Raw genomic sequence first — 16,163 nt, forward strand, 5'->3', positions numbered from 1 at the left:
TTTATGTCAACAAATAAAAGGGTCGAAAATCGGCCATATTTCGCAAATTTCCCTGTACTATAGTACAGGGATTTTTTCCAAAAAAATTGCTAATTTTCTACCTTTTTTTTTTTCGATAAAACTGGTTACTATAGCACAATTGACATGCGCAGAACCCATTATTCGACTCTGCGCATGTTTATTATACTATAGTAACCATTTATGTCAAAACTGGTTACCATAGCACAATTGACATGCGCAGAACCCATTATTCGTCTCTGCGCATGTTGATTATGCAATAGTAACCATTTATGTCAACAAATAAAAGGGTCGAAAATCGGCCATATTTCGCAAATTTCCCTGTACTATAGTACAGGGATTTTTTCCAAAAAATGGCTGATTTTCGACCTTTTTATTTTTCGGTAAAAGTGGTTACTATAGCACAATTGGCATGCGCAGAACCCATTATTCGACTCTGCGTATGTTTTTTATGCAATAGTAACCATTTATGTCAACAAATAAAAGGGTCGAAAATCGGCCATATTTCGCAAATTTCCCTGTACTATAGTACAGGGATTTTTTCAAAAAAATGGCTAATTTTCGACCTTTTTATTTTTCGATAAAACTGGTTACTATAGCACAATTGACATGCGCAGGACCTATTTTTCGCTTCTGCGCATGTTTATTATACTATAGTAACCATTTTTGTCAACAAATAAAAGGGTCGAAAATCGGCCATATTTCGCAAATTTCCCTGTACTATAGTACAGGGATTTTTTCCAAAAAATGGCTAATTTTCGACCTTTTTATTTTTCGGTAAAAGTGGTTACTATAGCACAATTGACATGCGCAGAACCCATTATTCGTCTATGCACATGTTTATTATGCAATATGTGAAAAAATAAAAAGGTCGAAAATCGGCCATATTTTGCAAATTTCCCTGTACTATAGTACATGGATTTTTTCCAAAAAATGGCTGATTTTCGACCTTTTTATTTTTCGGTAAAAGTGGTTACTATAGCACAATTGACATGCGCAGAACCCATTATTCGACTCTGCGTATGTTTTTTATGCAATAGTAACCATTTATGTCAACAAATAAAAGGGTCGAAAATCGGCCATATTTCGCAAATTTCCCTGTACTATAGTACAGGGATTTTTTCCCAAAAAATTGCTAATTTTCTACCTTTTTTTTTTTCGATAAAACTGGTTACTATAGCACAATTGACATGCGCAGAACCCATTATTCGACTCTGCGCATGTTTATTATACTATAGTAACCATTTATGTCAAAACTGGTTACCATAGCACAATTGACATGCGCAGAACCCATTATTCGTCTCTGCGCATGTTGATTATGCAATAGTAATCATTTATGTCAACAAATAAAAGGGTCGAAAATCGGCCATATTTCGCAAATTTCCCTGTACTATAGTACAGGGATTTTTTCCAAAAAATGGCTGATTTTCGACCTTTTTATTTTTCGGTAAAAGTGGTTACTATAGCACAATTGACATGCGCAGAACCCATTATTCGACTCTGCGTATGTTTTTTATGCAATAGTAACCATTTATGTCAACAAATAAAAGGGTCGAAAATCGGCCATATTTCGCAAATTTCCCTGTACTATAGTAAAGGGATTTTTTCAAAAAAATGACTAATTTTCGACCTTTTTATTTTTCGATAAAACTGGTTACTATAGCACAATTGACATGCGCAGGACCTATTTTTCGCTTCTGCGCATGTTTATTATACTATAGTAACCATTTATGTCAACAAATAAAAGGGTCGAAAATCGGCCATATTTCGCAAATTTCCCTGTACTATAGTACAGGGATTTTTTCAAAAAAATGGCTAATTTTCGACCTTTTTATTTTTCGGTAAAAGTGGTTACTATAGCACAATTGACATGCGCAGAACCCATTATTCGTCTATGCGCATGTTTATTATGCAATAATAACCATTTATGTGAACAAATAAAAAGGTCGAAAATCGGCCATATTTCGCAAATTTCCCTGTACTATAGTACAGGGATTTTTTCAAAAAAATGGCTAATTTTCTACCTTTTTATTTTTCAATAAAACTGGTTACTATAGCACAATTGACATGCGCAGAACCCATTATTCGTCTCTGCGCATGTTTATTATGCAATAATAACCATTTATGTCAAAAAATAAAAGGGTCGAAAATCGGCCATATTTCGAAAATTTTAAACAAAAGCCAATGAACTTTCAAAAAGTAATGTACTTTAAAACTTTTCTGTACATCAAAACAGTTCAAAAAGTAAAGTAAAAATAAAACGCATAGTGATACCGGACCGACAGACAGACCGACAGACCGACCGATATAGTGAACTATAGAGTCGCGTCCACGCGACTAAAAATATACTATAAAAATGTATTTCTTATTTTACTAAAAAAATCATGAGTCTCCTCTCCCTAATTGCCTAAGTCACACAGCTGACTTAGGCAGAAACACAAAAAGCGATCTGAGCATGTGCAAATGTATATAAAAGTACTCAGATAATGTACAGAGGACAGTATAATGATATAAGCAGTGAGTTAGGCAGATCATAAGTCAGCTCTCCTCTTAGGAACACAAAAAATATAGTATATTGATATAAGCAGTGAGTTAGGCAGATCATAAGTCAGCTCTCCTTAATTGCCTAAGTCACACAGCTGACTTAGGCAGAAACACAACAAATATAGTATATTGATATAAGCAGTGAGTAAGGCAGAAAAACAAAACAAAAATTATGTCTTAGACACTTTTGTTATGAGGCTGTCGATATCATCTATATACAACAAATTCTACCTTTAAGTAACAAAATTTAATAGCATCAGCTCTTCAGATTAAAATTAACACTGATGATTTTAGAAAAGGAAAGTAGCAATAAAAGCGAAAAAATTTGTAACAAATGGGTTAAAAAATATACTATAAAAATGTATTTCTTATTTTATTTAAAAAATCATGAGTCTCCTCTCCTTAACTGCCTAAGTCACATAGCTGACAGTCACATAGCTGACTTAGGCAGAAACACAAAAAAACGATCTGAGCATGTGCAAATGTATATAAAAGCACTCAGATAATGTACAGAAGTAAGAAGTAAGGAGTAAGAAGTATGATCTAGATGATATATTGTTTACAAGGGGAAGAGTATGATCTAGATGATATATTGTTTACAAGGGGAAGAGTATGATTTAGATGATATATTGTTTACAAGGGGAAGAGTATGATCTAGATGATATATTGTTTACAAGGGGAAGAGTATGATCTAGATGATATATTGTTTACAAGGGGAAGAGTATGATCTAGATGATATATTGTTTACAAGGGGAAGAGTATGATCTAGATGATATATTGTTTACAAGGGGAAAAGTATGTTCTCTCTTGGTTTAGGTGAACTGAATGCTTAAAAACATTGACGCGCGCTGTCATTAGGCGTCGAAGTAATGATTATTGTTTAAACGTTTGTATTATAGCATGCCTAACAATGATTCGCGCTGTTATATCCTTGGATTGAATGAATATGGTATTTGAAAATAAATAATATGTGCAGTTTAAATATTTATTTTTTTTTATTTCTCTGTCTTGCATTTTGTATGATCTCGGTATTTTGAACAACACGAAAAGAATTATCTAACCATAAACATTCATTATTTACAATAGCCTATTAAAATGAAAAATTTACAAACGATGAAAATGTCTCATAGAATATTATCAGGAAAATAAATATGTCAAGGGTGAATATTGAGACTACCAGAGTAAAATAGTACAGTACAATAGGAATGTGATTAATTACAGTGCATATATATATATATTGATTAAAGTACTTGATTTGATGTTGGATATTCCATTCCCTAGTACTAAATAATTGCATATAGACTTTATATAACTACAGCTTATGGTAATGTTTTGAATATATAAATATATATAACTTTTTCAATTTCACAATTCATGCATCAGAAATTAGTCGTAGGTTGTTTTTCAGTTGGCTTATACATTGAAATTCACGTGTATAATTCGTCTAGTGAAAAAACACATTTCCCAAAATGCTTGATTGCAGCACAATATTATACTGTACTTTTTGTGAAATGGAAGAATGATAATTATAAATATTATTTTATCAAAAATAGTTATTTAGTAGGTGACTTTTTTGTTGGTCTTTGCAAGCCGCTGGTGGGTCTAGCAATGCGGCTAGGTGTAGCACCAACACTGTTGTGTCTTATCGTTTTAGCCTTCTGTCCAGGAGTACCAGATTGCACAATGTCCTCAGTTTTGTTAGTTGATTTGTCTACCACTAAATCTTGCTTATTTCTGTTCCCTTTTACAGTACTGCTTTTTTTTTGTCCACTGTTTGGCTTCTTAGCTGTGACGGCCCTTACTGGTGTTTTATTCACTGAAGAAAGATCACCTCTTTCAGATGATGGGCCAACAGGGGTTTTACTCTCCTCCGTAGCATTCAAGTCTTCTAGAATTTCTGGTTTGGGTGTAAATATATTTTGAACCTCTTCTTTAAATTGTTCCCTTTGCTGTTTAACCTCCTCTATTTCATCAGTAAGCCGATCCCGTTCTGCTACGCATTTTTTTGATTGGATGTCGATTGACATAAAGAATTGACGGCCGAATCCACTTAACGCTTTTTTAGTATCTGCGTTATTTTCAGGAGAAAGTGATCTCACAACATCTGAAAGCTATGATATATAAAATAAACTTTAATCAACACAACTGTCAGGTCTGTTATTCATATTTTTTCATCAGCCTCAAGTTGCACAAAAATTCTTTAAATCTTTTTACAAAAAAAAAACTGCAATAGAACCATTAAATGGAAACATAAATTAGAACTTTTACCGTTCAATAGAATGAACACTGAACGACATGTGATGCGAAATTAACCAATCAAATGGCAATGAAACCATGCTTCATGACGTCTAAGTAATTAGGGTTAGGCAGTGCGACCAGTAACAGGATTTAAACATCCTTGATGGGTAGACTTTGAATAAAGTGTTTAGATTTAGTATACTTACTGTATCAGCATTTTCTTTAAAAGTTGCCAAGAAATCCCTGAGAGCATCTTCAGAAGTTGAATCTCTCAATAATAAAAAGGTATCCAATATATCTATTAAAAAATAAAGTAATATTTATGATGATGAATCAATTATTGTTAAAATATAAAGCTCTGTCTAAACTATAAAAAAAAATGGTGATTTTTGATAGTGTAGACAGAGCTTAAAGATGGCATTATTAGTGAACAAAAGATAGTGTAGACAGAGCTTAAAGATGGCATTATTAGTGAACGAAAGATATTTTATCATAGAATTTTTATTTAAAGATCGTACATCAAATAATTGCTGTGACTAGAAATGCTTACCTTTCAATGGTTTGCCTAGCATCTGTTGGATGTTGGTCTCAAACGTAGTGTAGGAATCACTGGTAAAAACAAATAAAGAAATGAGGCTAAACCACAAGCAAAATTAATAATTCAATTTCAATTTCTTTATTTTTCGGAAATATTTCATCCATATAAAAAAAAACTCTAAGCTAAATATATAGGATACCTCTCCATCTACAATACATTTTTTATTTTGTTTTCAAACATACACTTATTCGCAATTGACATTTGTGTGTCCAAAAAGAGGAACAAATTAAAAAAATAAACAATTTGCTAAATTAGAAAATAAACTTATTTTAATTAAAAAAATTAAACTCGAAATGAACAAAGCAAATTATAGTGTCAATCAACATTAAAATAGAACATTCAAATCAACAATTTTTATTGTTATTTTTAAATACCTGACAGCTTTGAATAGTGACTGCATGTAGTCTACTTGTAGCTGGTATATTGCCTGGTGATATTTTAATTCTTCCGCACAAGCTTTTGCCTACAAGAAAATGAATAAATTAATAAAAATAAAAACAAATTTTTACAATGGTATAAAACATGATTAAAATTTTAGTAAATATTTAAAAAGCAAAACATTTAATTTGATTTAGTGTTTATTAATTGTAATGAAAACTCAATTGTCAATAACTCATAGGGTCTTATTAAACCAGAGATTATTTAGTCACAATATTATTATCATACAATTACCTCCAATCGTACAACTTGCCGTGAGTAACTGCATGCTTTTGCCAGAGCTGTAACCATTCGCTTACCCTAAAAATGAAAATATACACTAGAGAGGTTTCGCAATCTTATGAATACGATAACGAAAACGGATACGTCACGCACACATATTCGTTTTCGCAAGCCAGTAAAAATCTGTTTCGCATGGTAACGAAATATTGAGGTGCGTCCAAAATATGGACTGCGGTAAATTTGAGCGAAGCGCAGGTACGTGTTGCTTGGTGGTTGGCTGCCTAGGCCTAGCGTAACATCAAAGCGAGTGAGGACTTTAAAAACTGCTAGTTATCAAAATTGACTTGGCCTTTTAGTAAATTACTTTTATTAAATTACTTTCAATAAATCTATAATTATATTATAATCATGAATCATTCCTGATTCAAATGCAAAATGTGCAAAATAGATCAAAAATTATACTCGTTTTGTAGTTACGAATATGACTGGTGATATTCGTTAACACAAATACGCTTTACGAATATGAAATAGGGATCAGCTCAAAAGTTTCACAAATGTATAACGTATCCGTTTTCGTTATCGTATTCGTAAGGTTGCGAAACCTCCCTATTAAATACTGCATTACAAACACTGGCTTAGAATAACACAATGTTTGAGGACTGGCCATACAATCCAAACATACAGGTTAAAGTGGCTGGTAAATAATTGCTTTAGAGTATGGGCTATTCATACATCCATTATGTAGCCTTTCAAAGTCACAATGCATTTCAACATACAGTTCTAGTTTGACAAAAAAATGTACCCAAATATGGTAGTGATATCCCCAAATATGGTAGTGATATGACATCATCATGTCCATATATGGGCACACACATAAAGTTTGATAGTGCAGACAGAGCTTTAGTCTATTTTTTACTAACCTCTTGCTGCTTATTGCGAGGAAAACTGGGTAAAGCCGCTAATATCATGTCGGTTGTTACATCAGCAACTGGTGGTTTGTTTAATATAGGCTGAAAATATTCATTCATTTTTTATTTCATTATTCTGATAAAATACATACAAACTTGAATTTGATTGTGATATTATGTATAGTAATATTGAATAGTACAAAAATAGAATTTGATTGTGATATTATGTATAGTAATATTGAATAGTACAAAAATAGAATTTGATTGTGATATTATGTATAGTAATATTGAATAGTACAAAAATAGAATTTGATTGTGATATTATGTATAGTAATATTGAATAGTACAAAAATAGAATTTGATTGTGATATTATGTATAGTAATATTGAATAGTACAACAATAAAATTTGATTGTGATATTATGTATAGTAATATTGAATAGTACAAAAATAGAATTTGATTGTGATATTATGTATAGTAATATTGAATAGTACAAAAATAGAATTTGATTGTGATATTATGTATAGTAATATTGAATAGTACAAAAATAGAATTTGATTGTGATATTATGTATAGTAATATTGAATAGTACAAAAATAGAATTTGACTGTGATATTATGTATAGTAATATTGAATAGTACAAAAATAGAATTTGATTGTGATATTATGTATAGTAATATTGAATAGTACAAAAATAGAATTTGATTGTGATATTATGTATAGTAATATTGAATAGTACAACAATAGAATTTGATTGTGATATTATGTATAGTAATATTGAATAGTACAAAAATAGAATTTGATTGTGATATTATGTATAGTAATATTGAATAGTACAACAATAGAATTTGATTGTGATATTATGTATAGTAATATTGAATAGTACAAAAATAGAATTTGTTGTATTTTTTTAATTTCTTGTAGCAAAAGTTTCTCAATTGAATCCTGTTACAAAAACCTTTGAAATTGTTATCAATAATATAATAGACATTTTAAACTTATAAATGCTCTCTCAAATCAACTTACCCACGGTGCAGAAGGCACTAAAATTGACAAGGATATGAGATCTCGACAACACTGTTCTAGAGACTTTTCACATTTAGCCAGTTGTCCTGACAATCGTTGGACAACAGGCAATCCAAGGTTCTGATTGGTGTATAGAGGTTGTTTAAAATCATGTGACCAGAATAGTTTCAAAGACTGATGAAGAGCATTTAAATTCTTTTGTAGAGCAAATAATTTGGACTCCAATTTGGCCTGGAAAAAAACCCCCAAAAACCCAAATTATTAAATTTGAAAATAAAAGAATAATGTTCCTTATGGTATGCTTCTTAAAAAATGGGATATGCACAAATATGGAAGTGATATTCCCAAATATGGTAGTGATATTCCCAAATATGGAAGTGATATTCCCAAATATGGTAGTGCTATGACATCATGTCCATTTATGGGCACATCATATTTTGTTGTCGCATAAACTTTGATAGTGTAGACAGAGCTTTATATACAACTAGCAAAGACACCCATCCCAGGAATAATCTCCTCCTTGATGCCTATTTTCAAATGTAATTTAAAAAATACAATACAATTCTGGTCATTTTGATTCCATGTGTATATACTGTATGCATAGAAGCAAATCTATTATTGTTGAGTTCAAAAAATAATTCTGGTACAGTATTTATTTTGTTAATACTCACCACATGTTTTAAACTAATATGTTCAGTATTTCCATTGCACACATCAAAGATTGTCATCTCTTTAGCCTGGCCATGCTTAATAAACTCTCCCATGTATAGCACAGGCTTAGCTAGCCTTTCTGTTGAGTTATTCTATAGAAAGAAATCAGAAATTTGTTTCAGCAAACCAACAGCTGATAATGGCATATTTAAAATGTTTTTTCATGAAGAATCAATTCACAAATCCTTTGATGCCCGATGTGAGAGATTGATTGGACGCTTGGATTATTTCTGATAATAACAAGTGATTCAACTGAAACTTAGTACTAGATTTTTAGAATAAAATTCCTTGTGTCTATGTCTTGTAGAAAGAAAACAATTCTAAAATCATTAATTAGGTAACTAATTTACAAGTGACTATCTGCTTACTTCTATATTTTTGTAGAGGCGATGACGAGCACCTTCTAGATTTTCTATAACTTTTGTTAGTTGTGATCTTTCAATTGGTACAGTTGGACCATAAACACCACTTGCTAGTAAATCTCTGTTAAATTAATATACACTAAGTAACAATAATATATATTACCTGATATTCTTTGAATGGTCAATGCAAAACAAGAGAAAACAATGTCAAATCATTCTAGAAACCAGTAAGAATTATGAGAACTTTTACAACTCTACAACTGTCCTAATTTGCAAGGCAATTTTACTCAAATTTTTGATGAAGAAAAACTTCTTTAAAATGGTTGAGTTGATTCAGTTACAGTTACTCAACTTCATTTACACTACCTCATTGAATCTGCTGTCGATTGAAGAGTGTTTTCAACCACCAGCAAGACATCTGATCTGGAGGACAAGGCATGTGATTGTAAAAGAATCTGTCGTTCAAGCTGTACAAGCTGTGATTTTAACAAGTTTACACGCATTTCATCAAACTTTTCTGAGGGCGCTTCTTGAACAAGTTGCTTGTATAGCGATCTGGAACAACAAAATAAAAGTTTCATTTATCAAACAATTAGGGGGGGGGCCTTTTTGGGGTTATGAAGGTGTCCCATTGATAGAGGTTCTCCTTTAGTACTGTATGTGTATCACTAACCTTAGCTGGGGTTCTCCTTTAGTACTGTATGTGTACCACTAACCTTAGCTCCGCAAGTTCTTCTTTTAACTGTTTATTCTCTTCTTTCAGGCCCTAAAAAATAATGTTTTAAGTTATTTACAAACATGTTAAATCTTTTCTCTACTCAGGATCGATATTAGCAGGATGTCTGATGATGTTTGTGCTAGAGGGCGCTATATTTGGTGGGGAAAAACATTAAAACAATTTTATAAAGATTAACAGGACTTCAGTTACTGCCAAGATTATATAATACATTACATTCATTGGTCAATTTTCCTGCCCTGAGCTCAAAATCTCTATCCCAAACCCGGAATACAAACGATTACTGTACTGTGTATCAATTTCAAATAATAATGTCCTCACCTTAATTTCATTCTCCATTGTTGATGTTTTTGCTTAGGAAGAGCCAATGCAGAAATGCTGAACTGAAAGTTAAAAAAACAAATTATCTAGCCAAGCTAGGCCTAGACCTCTAGGGTAGGTTATTTAAGATATCCTCTCCGAGGCTAGACCCAAGCTTCTGCTATGGCCTAGCTAGGATAGGCCTACTAGAGGAGGTCTTGGCTAGGCCTCTTATTAGAGCCTCTGGGCCTAGGTAGGCCTAGTTCTTCTCGTACTAGGCCTAGGCCTACTGTACTAGCCTAGAGAGAGGCTAGCTAGAGGCCTAGTTATGCCTAGCCTTTAATAATATTAATAGCCTAATAACTAGGCCTAGATTAGGTAGTAAGCATAGGCCCTTAAAAATAAGTTAGCTAAGCTTACAGATGTGTTTACACCAATTAGGCCTACCGCACCGCACATGAGCTGGTCTTTCCGCCCGGGACGAGAGAGGCGCGCGACTGTGACTTATGTTGTCGGGAGTCGATCACCGTTAGCATGCGTCGCAACGAGCGTCACAACGATGAAATTGACGTTTTTAAAGACTACAATATTGAAGAATAAATTTGGTGAAAGGTTCTTATATTATTATTGACTTATCCCCCACTCACAAACTTCCTTGCATTGAGCTTTTTAAATTCTAAAAAAAAATACAATATAATCAAATTCCAATTTCTTCACAAAATATGATTTAATTCAAGTAATTTCATATTGCTAATGATCAAGAAATTTACAAAAACCATAAATCCATGTCATACAAAAACAGTGAACACAAGCAATATAATATTTATAACTAACTCTAACACAATACTGTAGACTAACATTAGACCTAAAAAAGAGGTTTGTTTGCAAGTGCAGAAAAATTAGACAATTATGAGTTTACAGCAGATTCAGTCAGGGAAGAGTACTGTAACTCTTCCTGATTTTAGTGAAGACTAGACTTGCTCCAAGTCTGTATTGTTTTTTATTTTTATTTATTTGTTTTTATTTCGACCGCGATTTTTGTCTGAGAGTATCCAAACTCAAGTAATACACGTATGAAACGCCATATGTGCAAAAATATTTATATTTTTACTAATATTAAGAAAAAACTCCGTCTGGATCCCAGACTAAGTGAAGACATGAGAAAAAAGATTTGAGATTGATAGCATTTGAGAGCATTTGAGAGCAAACAAACAATTTAGGCCTTATTTACATACCAACAATGATTGCAAAAATAAAGAGAAAAAATTATAACCAATCTGTTTTACAATAAAAAATGTCCTAAATGTTTTTTTTAACCACCACAGACAAGACCGTAGCGAGAGGATAAAAACAGACGAGGCATATGTATGTCCAATGATGGGGGTATATTACACCTCAATGGTCCAATGGAATTTACCCTAAGCTATGTCATTGTTATCTAAATTGTCTTTGTTCTCTCTCATATTGATCTACACATTTTACAAATTAAAAATTACAATTCTATTCCACATTATTCAAGAATTTTTTAAGCCTCTATAATTTTTAGTAAAATTGTAATATTAGAATTTACTAGTAATAAGAACCATGTATGTTTGTTTATATTTAATATAAATTCTTAATAAATTGACATTTAATATCATTAAATAAATTACATTAACACATAGTATTTCCCATTAAAATTTACACCATTAAGAAATAATAATATTTTAGATTAAAAATATTATTTTTAATTATATAAGACAAAGAAACTATGTAGAAAAAAACATACATATACATACTGTACTAAGTAAGTAAGTTGTCAATTGTTAGTAGACCTCAAGGCAGGCAAATTGTACAAAATCAGTTACTCAAACCATGGACCTATAAATTAAAGCCTAATTTATAGGTCCATGCTCAAACCGAGATAACATTACATTTTCACACAATTCATAATATTATATCATTTTTCATGTTAATTATTAAAATTAGATTCAAATACACCTTGCTGGACATTTGCAATACTATACTGAAATAATGTTAGTATTACCAGTAATATAATGTTACTATATAAATAAAAATAAAGTATAACCCCATTCACCACAATAAATTGAATCATTATTACCATACATGACCGAGAATAGCCCCAGGGGCCTGTTTATGAAACTTGGTGATAATTAGGAAGTGTCAAAGAGAATAGTTCTCCTGTATACATAGACAATTATACTGTATTACTATGGCCAATGCTATGATGTACCTGTATGCACTCTTGCAGCATTTTTCTTTCTAATAAATAATTCATTGCATTGCAAATTTTCTAATGAAATTAATGTATCCTATGTAATAATGATGTATAGAACTACATTGATATTCATTAGGTAAATAAATTGAATACATGGGGTTTACCTAAAAGTTATTTTAAGCTTTTACCACTGCCTCTAGTTTCTCTAAAAATAGTTTAATACATGGGGTTTACCTACAAGTTATTTTAAGCTTTTACCACTGCCTCTAGTTTCTCTAAAAATAGTTGGTGATCATGTAACGAAGCTAATAGACCATGTTCGTTTTTCTCATCTCCGGGAGCTTTATGTTCGTAATTTATCAGCTCGCCCTTTAAGTTTGTCATTTGTTCATGAGATGCACGCAAGATGGCGTCGCCAGCACATATATCCCATTTCTTGATCAGCGTAGTGTGGATGTAAGCATCGGCCGTTCCATCGTATAACGACAAAACTTTATAACCTATTGAGAGAATAAACAGAACTCATAAACATTCAATATTTGTATATTAAATTGTTTGTAAATTGTCACTGACTGACAAGGATAACATTATATTTAATTTAATTTAATTTCATTATTTATTCTGTCTATTTTATAATATATACATAACAAAAAAAACTGAAAGTTGGGAGACCAGGGTCAACCTAAGTGAACTTAATCACTGTAGCTGAGCCAGTTGACCCAACCCAAAGATCAGATAAAAGACACAGAATACAGTTAAAGCAAATGAATATGAACTTTTCTAATGATGGCTGATGGGCTTAACGTACCTGCTCCTCCTGCTGGGATAACCTCTGTGGTTTCACCAAATGATTTATGTGCCACTGTTTCAACTTCTCCTTTGTGACTTCTAGACACAATAATCTTTGGGTTGGAAGCCTGGTCCGCCCGTTCTTTAGGTTTCTCTAAGCCATTAGACTTTGCCATGTCCAGCCACGCCCACTCTAAAATAACAAAATTGATTTTTTTTCTAATTTAAGATATTAACTCACTCATGCAGAGACATTTCTTCTCACACTTTACAAAATAATAATAATAACAACAATAATGTGGAAAACTTATATTGCATCAGTTTCTTTCAAATAAGGAGATGCTCATGGCGCTTTGACACAACAATACAACAAACACTATGGTGTAAAAAAAGTAAGAATCCAAGCTAAAAGTTTAAGCTTTGATTGAAAAGATTTCAATGAAGTTAACATGTTCCGAAAGCTGGTTACAAAGAAATGAAGCAGTAAAAGCGGTTACCACATGATTTTGAATTTTGTGGTGAAAAAACTTCTGTTTGATGATCGCAGGTTTATATGGAATGAGTAAATTAGAAATGTATGAAGCCACATGGTCAATTGTACAGTGGAATACAAAACAGGTATATTAAAAACAATCCTGTTATGTTAGGTATTGAGAGGCAATACAGATCTTTGTTTTGTTTATTCAATATTTAATATATATTCAATATTCTCTACACATATATTAAAAATACATAAAATAATAATAATTTTATTAACACATTTGATAGTAATTGATAAAACATAGTATATGTGGAAGGAAACATATATAAATTAAACTTTACTTTAGAAAAGTATGACGACGCATGGTCAATTGTACAGCGGAATACAAAACAGGTATTTAAAAACAATGGTATTAGGAATTGAGGTGGCAATCTTACTTGTCTTTTGACCATTACTGAGGAATGGTTTGTGAATAACACCTATAATAGGATCACCTTTGACAGCTACACATACCATGGTAGTAACATACTGTAACAATTCCTCTGTCAAAAAGAATGAAAGCAATTGTTATCACACTGTTTATTATATATACAAGTACATACAAACAAACTGTACAAATACATAGATTGAAGAAAGATGGCATAAATATAAGAGAGAATACAATATAAAAACTTTTGGGCACCAGTGATAATAATCCATTACATAAAAAGTTTAGCATTGAATGGCCAGCAGTTGAGCAGTACTTCCATTGTTCTAATCTGTAGATAAGGGACTATAATATTGAGTCCATATGATGGTCAGTTATCAAATTTCTATTTTGGGAAGACTTTAGGAAATTATTTTCCAAAATAAAATGAATGAAATGATGATTAATCAAAATACAGTAAATTCTTTTTTTTTACTGGAAAAATTATACTTTTCTCTGGTCACGTGCTTGTGTGTGCCCTCTTTAACCCATGTTCATTTAATTATTTATACCCTATACATAATGTGATTTTTACTATTTAAAGCTCTATCCACACTATGCCCATATAGAGACATGATGGCCAAATCACACTTTTTTTGTCAAACTAGTAGTTGTGATGTAAAACAATAAACTTGAAACAACATACCTGTATATTCTTGAGTAGCATCCAGGGGGTCTATCCAGACTGTAATATCTCCGGCACTGATAACAGTATCACCTGTAATTGACTTCACTTCATCACGGTTCATCTTTGGCATTTTCACTTCAGATTCATCCCATTTCAGAGTCTCATGTTCTTCTGAAATTACCTAAAGGAAAGCAAATACAGTTTATAATCAATGAAGGCTTAAAATTGTCATTATTATGGAGTGTGATCTGTATGTTTTACATCATGTTTATAAGTAATAGCTTTGCTAATTTTGTTTCCAAAAATTATACATGCAGTAGCAGCAGCACATTTGATATCAAATTGCACACCACAGCGCAATGCTAGTAATGTATCATATGTAATAATATTACATAATTTTTATATGTAGGTATATTTTATATGCAAATGGAAGTGATTTTCCACTGATATGAATGAATAGAATAGGCCTACTAATGTATGTTATGTAGATCCCACATCCATAGCTCTAGTAGTAGGTCACTAGCTAGGAGGCTAGGCCAAAGCTTTTAGTATCCCAACTTACTTAGCTACGCTAAGGCCTAGACTAATACTACTACTCTAGGGGATTCCCCTACTACCTAGGCTAGTAGGTCTAGCCTAGCTAGGCCCCTCTCCGTAAGTAAGTTATTTTAAATTTTTACCTTTAAGTTTGGAAATGCTTTTTTCATTCCATGTGTCATTATTCGGTGAGATCGAATATCACCGTCAGTTACAGGATTATTTGCGCCTTCCTTTGTTTCACCTTTACTTTTTTCGTTTAACTTCTTTTCATTCATAACTTGAACAACTTCTAGGCCTCCCTTCTCGGCCATCTCGATACTCACAGACAGGAGTTCTTTCAGGCTTATTTGCTCCGGTGTGCTCTTCATTTCAAATGACTGGTACCTCCAAACTCTTTGAGTATACAGTACAATGCATCCACTGATAATAAAGATCACTGCAAATCCAACGGGTGAAATTTTAATATTAGACACCATGATTATCGGTTTATCGCTAATTTCCAACAACAAAATCACCTAGCTAGGCCCCAGACCTCTTCTTTTCGTGTTCGCCGCCGCCCGGTTTGTGATCGTTTTCTTCCCGTGTACTTTCTCTCTATAAGCAGCCACGTCACGTCGTAAAGTCACGCTTCAGTGAGCCCAAGAGCAAACGTACCAACAACCAGACCCAACAAACATTATAACAATAGGACCAGCTTATCTCAATATTTTTCATGATAAGCAATTGTATTGCAATTTAAATAATTTAAACAATATGTAATACATTAATGAATAAACAAATTAATGACACAAATGTATTATTATTAGAGTGCAGCACACAGGAATTGCACGGCCGGGGTTTCAGGAAAATTGATGAGTAAAGAATATGAGAAGTGTAAATATTTAGATGTATTGATTTTCAATTTATCAGATACTGCAAAAGTATATTATTATATCATTCA

General features: G+C 32.2%; 2 protein-coding genes across 3 annotated transcripts; both read right to left on the reverse strand.

Annotated features, from left to right (window-relative positions):
• Positions 1–3,086: 3,086 nt before the first annotated feature.
• LOC140062238 (uncharacterized) lies at positions 3,087–10,624 on the reverse strand. Of its 2 annotated transcripts, none has more exons than XM_072108364.1 (13): positions 10,522–10,624; positions 10,123–10,184; positions 9,782–9,831; positions 9,432–9,620; positions 9,072–9,186; positions 8,664–8,795; positions 7,993–8,223; positions 6,979–7,068; positions 6,071–6,136; positions 5,773–5,861; positions 5,351–5,409; positions 5,007–5,098; positions 3,087–4,673 (listed from the first exon to the last, which is right to left on the reverse strand). In XM_072108364.1, the coding sequence occupies exons 2-13, from the start codon at positions 10,138–10,140 to the stop codon at positions 4,116–4,118; spliced, it is 1,689 nt and encodes a 562-aa protein (XP_071964465.1). In that variant the 5' UTR covers positions 10,141–10,184; positions 10,522–10,624; the 3' UTR covers positions 3,087–4,115. The 2 variants fall into 2 exon arrangements, with proteins under 2 accessions (XP_071964465.1, XP_071964466.1); XM_072108365.1 differs by having other exon boundaries at positions 9,739–9,831; positions 10,522–10,562.
• A 179-nt stretch (positions 10,625–10,803) lies between these two features.
• LOC140062864 (inositol monophosphatase 3-like) lies at positions 10,804–15,788 on the reverse strand. The gene is made up of 5 exons (XM_072109237.1): positions 15,364–15,788; positions 14,702–14,864; positions 14,027–14,131; positions 13,128–13,301; positions 10,804–12,819 (listed from the first exon to the last, which is right to left on the reverse strand). Exons 1-5 carry the CDS (start codon positions 15,697–15,699, stop codon positions 12,566–12,568), a joined length of 1,032 nt encoding a protein of 343 aa, XP_071965338.1. The 5' UTR covers positions 15,700–15,788; the 3' UTR covers positions 10,804–12,565.
• Between the last annotated feature and the right edge of the window lie 375 nt (positions 15,789–16,163).

This window comes from Antedon mediterranea, chromosome 11, assembly GCF_964355755.1.
Source record: "Antedon mediterranea chromosome 11, ecAntMedi1.1, whole genome shotgun sequence".
Taxonomy (NCBI): domain Eukaryota; kingdom Metazoa; phylum Echinodermata; class Crinoidea; order Comatulida; family Antedonidae; genus Antedon; species Antedon mediterranea.